This window comes from Abrus precatorius, unplaced genomic scaffold, assembly GCF_003935025.1.
Source record: "Abrus precatorius isolate BTA unplaced genomic scaffold, Abrus_2018 Scaffold9, whole genome shotgun sequence".
Classification (NCBI taxonomy): domain Eukaryota; kingdom Viridiplantae; phylum Streptophyta; class Magnoliopsida; order Fabales; family Fabaceae; genus Abrus; species Abrus precatorius.
The window spans coordinates 25623293-25636373 of record NW_020874439.1 but is presented as its reverse complement, the minus strand read 5'-3'; the positions used below and the strand labels follow the sequence as shown (position 1 = coordinate 25636373).

The 13081-nt window shown below is 29.2% G+C and overlaps 1 protein-coding gene across 1 annotated transcript; it reads right to left on the bottom strand.

The window, feature by feature from the left end:
• Positions 1 to 3106: 3106 nt before the first annotated feature.
• On the bottom strand, positions 3107 to 9108 carry LOC113849450. The gene is made up of 7 exons (XM_027479367.1): positions 8092 to 9108; positions 7385 to 7655; positions 7011 to 7078; positions 5223 to 6861; positions 4972 to 5111; positions 4592 to 4775; positions 3107 to 4216 (listed from the first exon to the last, which is right to left on the bottom strand). The coding sequence occupies exons 2-7, from the start codon at positions 7533 to 7535 to the stop codon at positions 3570 to 3572; spliced, it is 2829 nt and encodes a 942-aa protein (XP_027335168.1). The 5' UTR covers positions 7536 to 7655; positions 8092 to 9108; the 3' UTR covers positions 3107 to 3569.
• Positions 9109 to 13081: the final 3973 nt, after the last annotated feature.

Below are 13081 nucleotides of genomic sequence, written 5' to 3'. Positions count from 1 at the left end.
TGGTAATGGTAATAATGAATTAGGTGATTAGTAATTGTTATAACATGATTGAATAGGATAAACTAAATGACAACTAGGCAATTATAACAGGAAGTTGAAGTTTTTGGACAATTATTTATATTTGAACCCATTTTATAATTTTTCACATTCTTTTCTTTAAACTTTTGACTTTCTTTATTTTTGCTTCTTTTCAACCATAAAATGTCAACCTTTAGAATCATTTAAATTCAAGAAACAATATAGAACAAGCATGTATACTTGCTAGTGAGTTAAAAACTTTTGAGAATATTAAAACTTGCAACACGTAACAAGTCAACTCTAATAAAACAAATAACTCATTTTACCAATTCTAGTTCCATATTTTCTCAACAAAATCACAACATAATTTATCAAGGTAGCCACAAATATTAGTATGAATAAACAGAGTTAAATGATTAAATTATGGAAGTTAAACATTTAGCAAAAAAAGATGAGTTCATCTTCCATAGGTTGAATTTTTAGTAAATTCTCTATAAAACATTCTTATTGGTGTTATAAAAGGATACCTAAACACGATAGTTGGTAACATGAAAACTATCAACATTATAATTTTCAATTTGTCTATTATAAAACACATTTTAAAAAACTCAAAAAAATTTCTCTTCATTGACACTTTAACTTGAATTTTTTAAAAACAACCTAAAACACATAAAGTAGTGTCCATTCGTTTTGAGAGGAAACAATGGATCATTTACAAAAATAAAAGCAAAATAATTTTGAGCCTACTTTAAAGATTTACAAGAGCTTCCATAATATTTTCTCTATAATAACTAAAATCAATAGTTTTCTTTATATATAACGTGCACTCACACCATAAAATATCCCTTGAATAAGTGGGATAGAGTTTAGTATCTAATTTTCGTAGAAACTAGCATTTGCATCTAGATTTTTGAAACCAAAATAGATTTTCTTGAACAAGATTTTGCTTGAGTTTAACCAAATTCTGGGACCAAAGATCATTTAGATAATATTATAGTTCCAAGCTAAGCTCGTCGAGATGTCCTAACAGAAAAGAGCTGCATTTAAAATTATTACCAAAAATTCAATTTAAAAGTTACAATAGTCTAGGATGTAGAGAATCGTGAAGAAAGAAACAAAGTCAACGATTTTAAGAGTGTTTTGTTATCCTTTTACTTGTTCGGTACATTTGACTTTTTTGTGAAAGTTAAGAAAGTCATGTGGTGGGACTCATGAGAAAAGAAAATAATGCCTTTGTTGCCAAAATAAAAAATAAAAAATATTGAGGATGGGGAACAGTTGAGAAGATGAAGATGTAGAATCGTGATGTTATTTAGTTATTTATATACTAAATATATTATTTTATATAATATAAAAATATCATAGTAAAGTTTTTTATTAATTTAAATTTTTATAGTTTTTATAAATAAATTTTAAGTATAATTTATTTATTTATTTTTGTTCTTTTTTAATCTAAATAAATAAATAACATTTTCTATTTTATTATTACTATTTAAATAATCTACCATTTTTATTTTCTTATCTCTTTCTTCCTTATGTTATTATCTCATCATTCAAACAAAGCTAAAAAAATATAGTGTGTTTAAAATTGTCTCGATAGAAAAAATAAATGAATATAAATTCACTACTGAAGGGGTTTAATGAAGTAGTTCGAATCTTTAATATTAATTTGGAGGAATGCTAATATCACACATTCTCTAATATATTCTTTATTATTAAGTAAATTTTATTGAAAACAAAAAAAATAAAGTATAAACATTAATTTAAGAGTGAGAAAGTGTAAAACTCATATAATTTTTGTAATTTTTAATAAATTTTACTCAATAATAAAGAGTATATAACAAATAAGGTATTACAAAAAATGTAGTTAACATTACTTTTAATTTTTTTTTATTATAAACTACTCTTCTTTTTTGAATCATAACTCATGTGATTGTAATTATAGATTAATAAAATGAAATATACTATTATGAGAGAAAGTGAGTATCTAATTTTAAGATAGGTTTCCTAATTAATGTTGAATATATTAACCAAGTGATTAATAAATTTTGTTCAAATTAATAAATAAGTTTACAAGATCATTTCTTTTGTAATATACATCATCCCTTTACATATGGTGAACAGTATATATTTTAATTAAGGGCTTAATGTGTACAGCTAGTAATTTAGAGGGGAAAAAAGTTATAAAAATTACTTTTTTCTTTAATATGATCTAAACAACTTAAAGCATATATAACTTGGACATATTCAAGTGGAAATCATTATTTGAATATGGAACAAGAATATATTTCTCTTTGTTTGAGTTAGGACTCTTTAAAAAAAAACGTTTAACTCCTAAAAAAATGTCTTTTATTGTTTTAGTTCCTGTAAAAAACCCTCATTTTTGTTCTTAAAAATTACGAAAGTTATATTTTTGTTAGCCCTTTATTACATTTTTGCTGAATACGAAGGATAAAAGTAAATAAGTTTTTTATAAAAATTAAAATAAAAAACTGTAATATCTTTAAGGGTAAAAATAAAATAAAATATTGTGTTTTATTCAACACTAATTTGCGTGTATATATATGGGAAAATAGCCTGAAAGGCTCTCCGCATTTGATCAGTATCCAACCATTAAATTATTGACTCTGTTGCTTAGATTTTGGTCCTTCAGCTTGATCACCCTCCCATGTTAACTAATAATTCATAATATGATTATAAAGTAATGAGATTATATATATATATATATATATATATATATATACATGTAAGTGTTTTAAAAATATTGAAAATCTAGAATAAAATATATTATCACTCAAATTGATAATTAAAGCTTTAAAAATGTTAACAAGTGTTTTGGACTCCTTACTTTTAATCTATTTGGATCTAAATTATATTTAATGTTTCATATTACGCACCTTGTCAGCTCATGAACCTGTTAGATTATATTAAGGGCAGAAACAAGCAATGAAAATTTATTCACATGCTACAGTGCTTCAAACAAACAATTTGCAGTTTCCTAATTATACTAATGTCACGGTTTCACATCTCTTCTTTCTTCTTCCCTTTGAAACTTCAATAAGATGAATTCACACTTCATTATTTCCAAACTTATAGATACAATATATAGATTAACCAAAAAAACTAATATACAGAGAAGTAAGGATTACAATGATATCAAACACACCAGCTAATATGATCAGCATATCAAACCCTACAAAATCTACAACTAAATACCGTTGGCCCTTATGGGTGAAGTGCAGCACACACAATAAACCTGTTACTTTTGTCATTGTAAACAAGACAAGCATCATTTGTATTGTACTTAGCAAGAAGCAGTTGCAACTGGCTTCTTATTTACTTATTGTTACTTTGTGGTCCCTTATTTGAGTACCCTCATTCACCATGAATCTATTTGATACTGGAGAAGTAAGGCATGACCAAAGAGAAATGTTATGCTACCAAGTATACTTTAAAAAAGCCTATAAGTCCCCAGTATTCTTTACTTCCCTTCCACCTCTCACAAAGCAATTTACGAGGTGATAAGGAACAAAAAGTAGGCGAGTTGTCTTTTACACACTGGTGCTGTTTTCAGTGTCCTTGTATTCAATTTGAAGTTGAGAACATTCACTCTGTGTACTTTTGCTTACACAGTTTAGTATTGTATCTTCCATCAGTTCTGCTAGAATGGCTTCTCCCATTTCAAAACCAACTGTTTCGGCTTCAAATCTGAGGTCCATCCATGCCCTACTTTTTTCCATATCTTTCCTAACAATTTTGTCCAAGGAACGTGGTGGGGGCAAGGGAAGGACATGCCAATATATTCCTTCCCAAACCTTGAGAATAACCCTTTTTATATTTGGAGTAGACCTTATGCCAGGATTTACAAATGACACACAAGGTGAGACCACAGAGTAATTATGACAAACCTCCATGAGAACTTCGTTGATACCATCATATAGGAGCTTCTGATCATGGCAAAGTTGGCTTGATAAGAACTCTACTTGATCAAACAAGGAAGGATCTAGTATCTTGTCTGAGGAAAGGCATTTCATCAACAATTGATCTATGGTCAACCCAGAGGCTTGTAGGACTGCTTTGATGTAGTCATATAGTAATTCATTTTCTTCAAGACAATATTTTTCTCTGTTAATTTGATTCACAGGTGAAGAGTCTTGTTCTTCAAATTGAATATGTATTGGCTGTACAGGTACTTCTACTGATAATCATGAATAAATGAATGAATGTGATGCCTAATTAAAGTTTAATATAATAAACAAAAAGGTATGATACATTGCTACTAAATATTATGCTGATTGATCCTTAAAAATAATTTTAACTTCCCAACGACAAGAAAGGACAATCATACGCAACCAAAAAAATATGTTGAAAAGAACTTTCTAGAGCACTTTCACGAAAACCATAATTTGAAGTTCCCCAGCAACTAGCATCCTACACTATATTTCTATTTCTACATTTAGTATACAGTAAGAGGCGGAAACAAGTTTTCAAAGATCTAGCTTTTGAAAAGAGAGTTAACTGTTTAAGAACATTGTCAGATAGGCCCTCATTACTTAGGTGTAGGAAAGGTTACCAGGTTGAGGTCCAGAGTACCCAGGGCTGGCACCATCCTCTACGAATGGTGTATCAAGAACTGATACAGGACTTGGCCGTGAAGATACATCTGTAACATTTTCTAGCTCTTCAATTTTCTTAGTGGTGGAAAAGTGAGAGGGGGACAACAGTGGAGATGATGGTTTGCTTTCTTCTGTTACATCCTGTAGAAAGAGCAAGTGATGGTTTAGAATTGGATAAAGTTTTACAGCTATAAGGGATCATTCCACCACAGAAAAATCCATAGCAACAGAATTAAAGAAATCTTATTGAGTTCAAATTTTGACGATTCTGGCTTAATAGTCAAATTATTTCAAATTTTTTATTTCCGTAGGATTTTAATGCAGACAGATATACAACCTGCTTCAAACATTGAACACATCTTGCACTATCAGGAATTTCTGATATATCATAGTTTTGGTTCTCTTTTCCTGCACCAAGGACAACTGCTTCTGAGGAAGATTCCAAAACATCTCTCTCTTTTGCAGATTCTATCTCACCTGCACAGAGATTTTAAGAAAAGTATAAATAATAGTGTATATATATATAAAACATACACCAAAGTCTACAATAGCATCTATCACTTAAATAAAATATTTTGGATGTGATACCTTCAGGAACTATCTCATCTCTAATAGGACCACAATTTTCCACTTTGTCAGCATGATCTGAGTCAGACTTAACTTCTGGTACTTCATTATTGGAGCTTTCATCACAAATGCTTGACTTCTTCTCTGCATTGTCTTTGTCTGTTTCTTGATCCAAATGACCAACAAAGTTTCCTTGTTTTGAAGACACATTATCCTTATTAGCCTCCCAATTTCTATCTGAAGTAGAAAATCTTGTCTGTGCAGTCACAAAATGTTGCTCCCAATCCCTTCCAGGACTGCCAAGGGGAGAAAAGTTATACTCTGGAAGTGATAGTATTCTCCCAAGGGTTTTGGAAATTTGCCTACTTGACAAGTCTATATTCTCATCTCCATTACCTACCATCTCACTCAGATGTTTCTTAGCCTCAATATATAAGCTAGAAACCCTTTGTTTGGGATAACTACCGTTTTCATGTTCCCTAGTCAATTCAGAATCTCTAATTGTACCAATCTTGTCTCCTTTCATAACACCAGCTGTAGGTCTAGCAATTTTTTCAATGAAGAAATGATCTTTACTAGGAGATCTCATTCCAAGATTGTCTTTACCAATGGCTTTGCTGCTGCGTACCTTATTTTGATATTCAGCAGTGTGTCTTGTTGAGATCCCTTCAGGGTTTCCATGTCTGTCCCTTCCCATAGCATGCTTTAGTTTCTTTTTTATCTCTGTAAGAGAAAAATGTGAACTGCCTCTCACAGAAGGGGCATTGTATTTGACAGAATCGTGAGAAGTTTGCAATGAGGCAAGGTTGCTTTCAGGGTCAGATTTTTGCAAACCCATTTGCCCAGGCTTCAGAATAACAATTCTACTTGACAAGTCAGTATTCCCATTTTCATCTGTTGAACTTTTTGATTGAGACTTCACCTTTTTCCTGAAAAAGTTGTGCTTCTTGTGGTTGACAATCTCCCTAGTTTGTTCAATATGGCCATGATCTTGTTCAGAGAAGTTGGAACCGGTGATACAACCATATTCTTTGTCATTTGTCCCTTCAGAACTCCTAAACTCTTGAACACATTTGAATAAAAGTGAATTTGGGTTATGTAGAAGTGAAAGAAACAATTCCTTATCTGAACTTATAATTTGTAGAGCTTCCATGAGTTGATGGGAGCAAAGAAATCTTCTAGCTTCTGCCAGATCTTTGCCATTCAATATCATCTGATTCACCAATTCTAGAATCGCATCTCTTGCATTGTTTTCAGAAATAGTTTGCTTATGGTTTGGTTGTGCAAGAATTTCTTCTCCATCTTTCCCATGCATCATGGAACGAGCATCTTTTAGGTGACAAAACTCTTCAATTATCTTATCCAGATCAAGATTATCTTTAGATTGCTTCCTTGAGTGCTGATTATGTGCAATTTCAGATTTCAAGGTTGGATTCAAATTTAAATCGTTGGTGTCCATATCATGGTTTTTCTTGCATGATTTATTTTTCCTCTTGGAATCTAACTTCACAAGAACTTCACGCCTTAATCTAGATTCCTTTGATTCTGTTTCAGCATTATTTGAATCCTTCATTGCATTACGGTCCATGAACATCTCTTCTTCTATGAGCTTCTTCACGCTAGGCTTAATCACCGATGGTCGTTTACTCTCTCCAATGTCCTGAAATATTCATGATATAATAATATCAATAAATGCACAGACATCAATCCTCCAACCAGATAACCAAACTTTACTAATGACCTAGAATTTTATAAATTTTAAAGTTTCAAATTCAAGAGTGGCATGAGCATATTGATGGACAGACTTACAGCATTGCCTTGACAAACTTCATCCAAATTGCTCGACATCTCAAGCTTGTTCTTAGAATGTAAAACACCTGTGAGAAAAAAAAAACGAAATTCAATAATTCATATTTATTTTTCTATGAAACCAGTGCAGCTGCTCCACAAGTTATTCCACAATCATTATACACAGAGAAAGCATTTTTTATGAAAGATGTCAACCTGAAATGATTACATAAAATTAATTGACACACAAACATCAATTGCTGCACAATTAGTCAGTATATACTAATTTCGTTATTTATTTAGCATATGGGAAGTCTTCAGTGGATATATAGATTTATGTACATGAGCATTATTGTTAATTTTGCAGTAATCTATATGTTAAACATAGTTCTTACCAACAGCATGTTTGCTGCTACGCCTCTTATCCGCAATCATCTTCCTAGTGGAGTGACCATGGCGAAAATCAAACATACTAATAAAACCCCACATGCAGCCTGACTTATCTTTCTCATACCGCACAAGGCGTTTTTGGGACTTCTTAGCCATAATGATTAGGTACAATTGACTTTCTTCTTTCCCTTTTTCCTTTCCCTGAGGGTGCCAAGGTAGTCTTGGCCTTACTTTGCCACAGTCATTCACAAAACTTCATAGGTAAGACTACACAACCTGGTTGATGAACAAAAACAATAAGTAAATATAGGCAGTTAAAAGTCTTAAAAACACTTATCATCACTCCCTTTAAGGCCCCCAACACCCACATAGTTCATGCATAACAACACCCTGACAACAGGATAAATGGTGCATTAGATATGTGCACAGCAACACGTTCTGTAAAATCAAAATCAACTCATGCAGAGAACTCAGTTACATGCCGAGAGGACTTAAACTTAGTCACAGTGATCATCAAAATTATCAATTTCTTGGGGCACAAAAGACAAAACTGAACAATCATAAGAAAATGAGATTTAGTGCCTACCAAATTAGGAAATGTAAGAGCCGAATAATTTGGTAGGTTATGCAACTAAAGTGGTTATCAATCCATGTCATGTAGCAAGAATAGAACAATCACATGAAAAATGAGATTGCTTCAACTGAGTAGTACCTCATTCTGCTGAGCCTTATTTGACTCAACATTGTGAAGGAACAAAAGACAAGGAGGATGCAGCATGATGAGTCCACTCACGAAGCATCTAGGAATTCCAATTTCAGTCCTGTAAGTTTCTCTATTGAGTGAAGCTCACGGTGCTTTTAGCTTCCTTTGGAGGGGAAGGTATCAATACTTTGTTTCTACAGAACTTAACTATCTGAATTCTGAAGTTCCAAAGAAAAAAGTTGAAAGCCCCAGATATCAGTTCTCTTCTCCACAAAGAAAAGCCCAATTGAGATCACAATAAGGCTTTAGCTTTTACAGTTGAGATTGAGTCACAGCTCATTGATTCTCCCTTTCTTCCAATAAAAATATAGCCTATGATCATACGTGATAAAGAGGATTGATAATCACACCAAAATCCTTCAGACACAGCGAAAAAATGCTTATCCTTAAACAGTCTCAAATGGCTCAAATCCAAATTCCTTATTTACCAATTCAAGAAGGACTTCATTACTTCCATGCAACTGAATCCATGACTGCAATAAATGGCGCATTTATCTCCAACAGTTCAGCCACTAAAATAACAGCGTGTGGAGCATCCAAATTCCAATAAATTCTTACCCACCTGTAGTTTAAAACACCTAAACACAATTCTCTCCATAAAATTGTACACCACAAAAACCAAAAATGAATCAAGGAAAGTTTACAACATGTTACTCCCTCAACCTCTATTCCACCAAAACTTAATTCCCTCAACAAAACAAACTAGAAAAGTCCCTATAAAACCCAGCATTATTTGACACTAATGTTGATTGGCAGCAAATTTTCCCACCAAAAAAATCAAAACTTTTGCAACTGGGTATCTCTTTGACAGCAAAAAAGAGAAGAAAATGCTAATCTAGCACCGACCCACGATTTGTTGAGGCATAATTCTGAGATGGGTAGCCATTGAATACTGAGAAAAAGTGGAAGAAAGAAAGAAAGTGAGAAATGGTGGTGATGGTTGGGATTGTGGGAAGAAAAGTGAAAGTGGAGAGCTTTACAATGTTGTTGGGTGACACGAAGAATAGTCATAGTACATGACAGTTGAGAATAGCTAGATAGTGGGGCCCACACAAGAGTTTTTGTTTTAAGGAAGAAAAAGTTAAGTTCAGGAGTGTGTCTATTTCCTCCTCACTTCTCATGTTTCAAAGTTAAACACCATCATCGAAGTCACCACGAAAATGCATTGCAATGGATCACAATGAAAGAGAATCACAAAGAGAAAAAGATGGAGGAGTAACGTGTACGCCACTTTTCAACAGGAAACGTTACCAACTGTATCATACAAGCCAAGTGAAAGTGATTAACAATACAACCAATTCATGTAATCATGTCACATCATGTCCATATATTTGTGACAATGGTTTGTGAAAATAATTAGTTAACTTTCTTTTTAGTTTATGCTAAATTTTATTTTAATTCTCTATTTTTTTATTAGTTTTAGTTCTTATTAATTTTGACTTTTACAAATACTTATTATTATCATTAATTAACCTCAATACTAATTCTTAAATTAAAAAATTTTAACTGGGAGTTTTCTTAAAAGTATTCTCAAATGAAAACATTTTTAAAAATTAATTTTGTTATCATACTAAATATTTTAAAAGTTGTGTATTTCTTTTTAATTTAGTATTAATTCAAATTTAAATTTTTCATAATTTTTAACTTAATATAATATATTTTTTATTATTGATAATTAGAATGCTTTTTATTTAAAAAAAATAGTCATACATTATATTTTTATTATTTATTTAATAAATTTAATTTAACGATACTCGTATAACACCCAAAAAAAAATACTAGTTAATGATAATGTACAACATTTAATTATATCATGTTAATAATTATTCGAAAATAATATTTGACAATTATCATTTTTAAATACATGACGTAATGCCATAAAATAATGATAAAAATTATTTTAAAATTTTTGAAAAATTAAAAGTAAACAAAAGCATATTTTATAGTAAAAAGCTATAAGTAGATGCCACATGATACAAAAGTTTCAACTCAATATATTCCACTTGTAGGAAACAAAAGTTATATACACTATGAGTAATGTTTTTTTAAGTGGATTAGGATCCCTAAATCATATATATTTTATGTAATAATATTTTATTTCAATCCAACTGTTTTACGATTATAAAAAAATCACATGCGTGGCATTTTAATTACAAGAGTGTAGTTTGTTTTGGAATACTAAAAATTTCTTTGTTGTAAAAATGACATAATTATATTCATCATTGTACAAAAAATGGGCTCACATAAAAAAAGAATATAAAAATAACTAAAAGCAATATTTCTACATATATAATTTGCAATTGAAACAAAATAAATTTTGAATTACAAATAATAAATTTATGTCAGTTTTTTTAAAAAATAAAGTGAATTAATAAAAAATATGATTGTTTTAGATTCAAGTATTAGAATATATGCAGCCTACTTTTAATTTCAAACGAAATATATTTAAAAGAATAAAGATATACACAGATCAACTTACTTGAGGTAAAAATTATTTTTCAAAACGAAATAATTATCTTTTCTCAATGAGTGAGGAAGTGTATTATATAGTTTTTAATTTTATGAAAAAAGGTATAAGAAGAGTAAATAATTAAAAAAAACAAATAATAATAATATCTATAAATATTTAATTTTTAACGAAATTCAACTATATTGTATAATTTATATAACCTATTTCACTCAATAATGTCATAATTTTGTTATTATTGTTGTTATATTACTGATTATTACTGCTGTTAAGGTGTAAATACTCTACCTGTTAGATAAATACAAGTCTATACTACTTAAATGTTAATATTTTTAATGATAATCAGAATTAGGATATTACATGACAAAATAAAGCAATGTGATCGTTACATATTTTTCTTTACTTTAAAAAGGAAAAAAACTATAAAATATAAGGTTATATTTGTAATTAATTTAATTTAAAATATAACATACTTTTAATTATTTAAATTTAAAAATAAAATGTAGCTTTGCTTATTTATTTTCTTATATTATTTTTATGATTATCTATATTAAATTCTATATAATTTAAATACTTGTAGATATGTTATCTAAAATTTGATTTTTTTTATATTTTGAAAATATATTATACATTGAAATAAAATCAATGAAATGTTTATTAATTTTATATTTTATATAAAATTTTATTATTTTATAAAAAATTTAAAGTAATAAATTGATTACTCACATATTTTATATAAAAAAAAATTAGTAAAACATGAAGCTTAACACCATATTATAATTTCACTAATAATTTAACGACTTAACGTGCAAAAAATACCCTTTTTAACATTACAGTGTATAAAACATTAAAACAAAACCTTTTTAAAGTGCACAAGTTGTGTCTCTTACTCTCTTGAACCCTTCCTTGGTCAAAAGAAATGTAATCTTATCACTCAAAGAAAGAGATTGACTTTTTAATGCATATTAAAATAAAAAGAAATGAAGCATAATTGATCATATCACTTTACTTTAAACATTTTTTTTATCACAATAGCTTACTATTTGATCACTATTATTACGATGATCATGATTATGGAGTTTTTAAATTCGAATTCTGCATGTCATTATAAAAACTAAAAAGCAAATTACCTTAATAATAAGTTTCTTTTGTTTATTGGTTTTGAAACTCATTGCCGCGTTCATGCATGAATCATGATATTGTATCATCGTCATGTTCATGCCGAGTCCCCATCACAATTTTTTCAACTTATGTCAATTGGACATTAGAGGTACTAATGTAGTATATTCAACATTTATTCTCTAAAATTTACTTTTATTTTTAAGGGCTTGCTAAAATTGTGTTTGTCCTAATATTTCATTTCAAGAGAATAGAAAAGTAAAATAATAATAATTAAAAGCTACCTATATTTTAAGAAAATACATCTCACTGATTATTTTTTTAAATATAGTATTTAAAAATTATATATACAAAAATATGGTGTTTTTTGAAAAATTTAAAAAATATAGTGTTTAAAAATCGAAAGTTCAAAAATCGTTAATGGTAATTTTTCAAAAAAAATAATAATAAAATATTAAAAGTAGCCATCGGTGATTTTTGAAAAAGGTGGTCAAAAATCGTCAGATGGCGATTTTTGGAAAAAAGAAATCATATTTTGATAATTTTACCAAAAATTCCATATTTTGGTATTTAAAAAAAAAATCCTCTACATCTCATTGAACTAGTTGCATGTATTGGACTAAATGTGTTTAGGTGAATAATTTAATTAAGTAAATAAAGTTATTGTGTTATATAAAAACTAATTTATATGATTAATGGTAAATTTTACTAAAATAGTTTTAAAAAATTATATGATGGTTATAAACTATTTCAATATGCCAAATATTTTCCGTAAAAATGCTTCTTAAGATCCCTTAATTGGTCAAGAAAAAAAAAATCATGAGTTGTTGTAAGTTTAGAGAAAGGGAAAATTGGGTGCAATTATGAGAAAGGTAAAAAGTATATAAATTATAAGTAGATTGCATATACAAACTAAGCAATTTATAGAATAGTGAAATTAACGATTACACTGACGAGTCTTAACAGTATTTGTTTCATTTTGCCATAAAAAAGTTATATATTTCATTTTGTATATGCTGCATTATGAACCCTGCATCTGAATTTTAAGCTTATTCCATTTTAAATAACTCTTTTGTCTAATTAATTAGGCAAATGGAGGATTTAGTGAACCAAACTACTGTCATATTTATTACTATATTATGATCAAGGGCAGAATTATGTAGTTCCCCAGTAGAGGCAACCAGCACACCCCAAAATTAATTTTGTGAAAAATAAAAATATATTTTTTATATTTATACTAGTAAATAAGTTATCCATCCATAAATCATAAAATAATCAATATGATATTGTGTTTTTTTCTTGAACTATATGTTTTTACTGCTATTTAATATTTTTAAATTATTAGTTACTTTG

What these genes read in the sequence shown, in the direction of transcription:
- LOC113849450 (XM_027479367.1), bottom strand. Translation starts at nt 7,535, where the DNA reads ATGGCTAAGAAGTCCCAAAAACGCCTTGTGCGGTATGAGAAAGATAAG. An exon ending in AGATGAGATAGTTCCTGAAG is followed by an intron (nt 5,112 to 5,222) that starts GTATCACATCCA and finishes ATCTCTGTGCAG; the next exon opens with GTGAGATAGAATCTGCAAAA. An exon ending in GTACTCTGGACCTCAACCTG is followed by an intron (nt 4,217 to 4,591) that starts GTAACCTTTCCT and finishes CATGATTATCAG; the next exon opens with TAGAAGTACCTGTACAGCCA.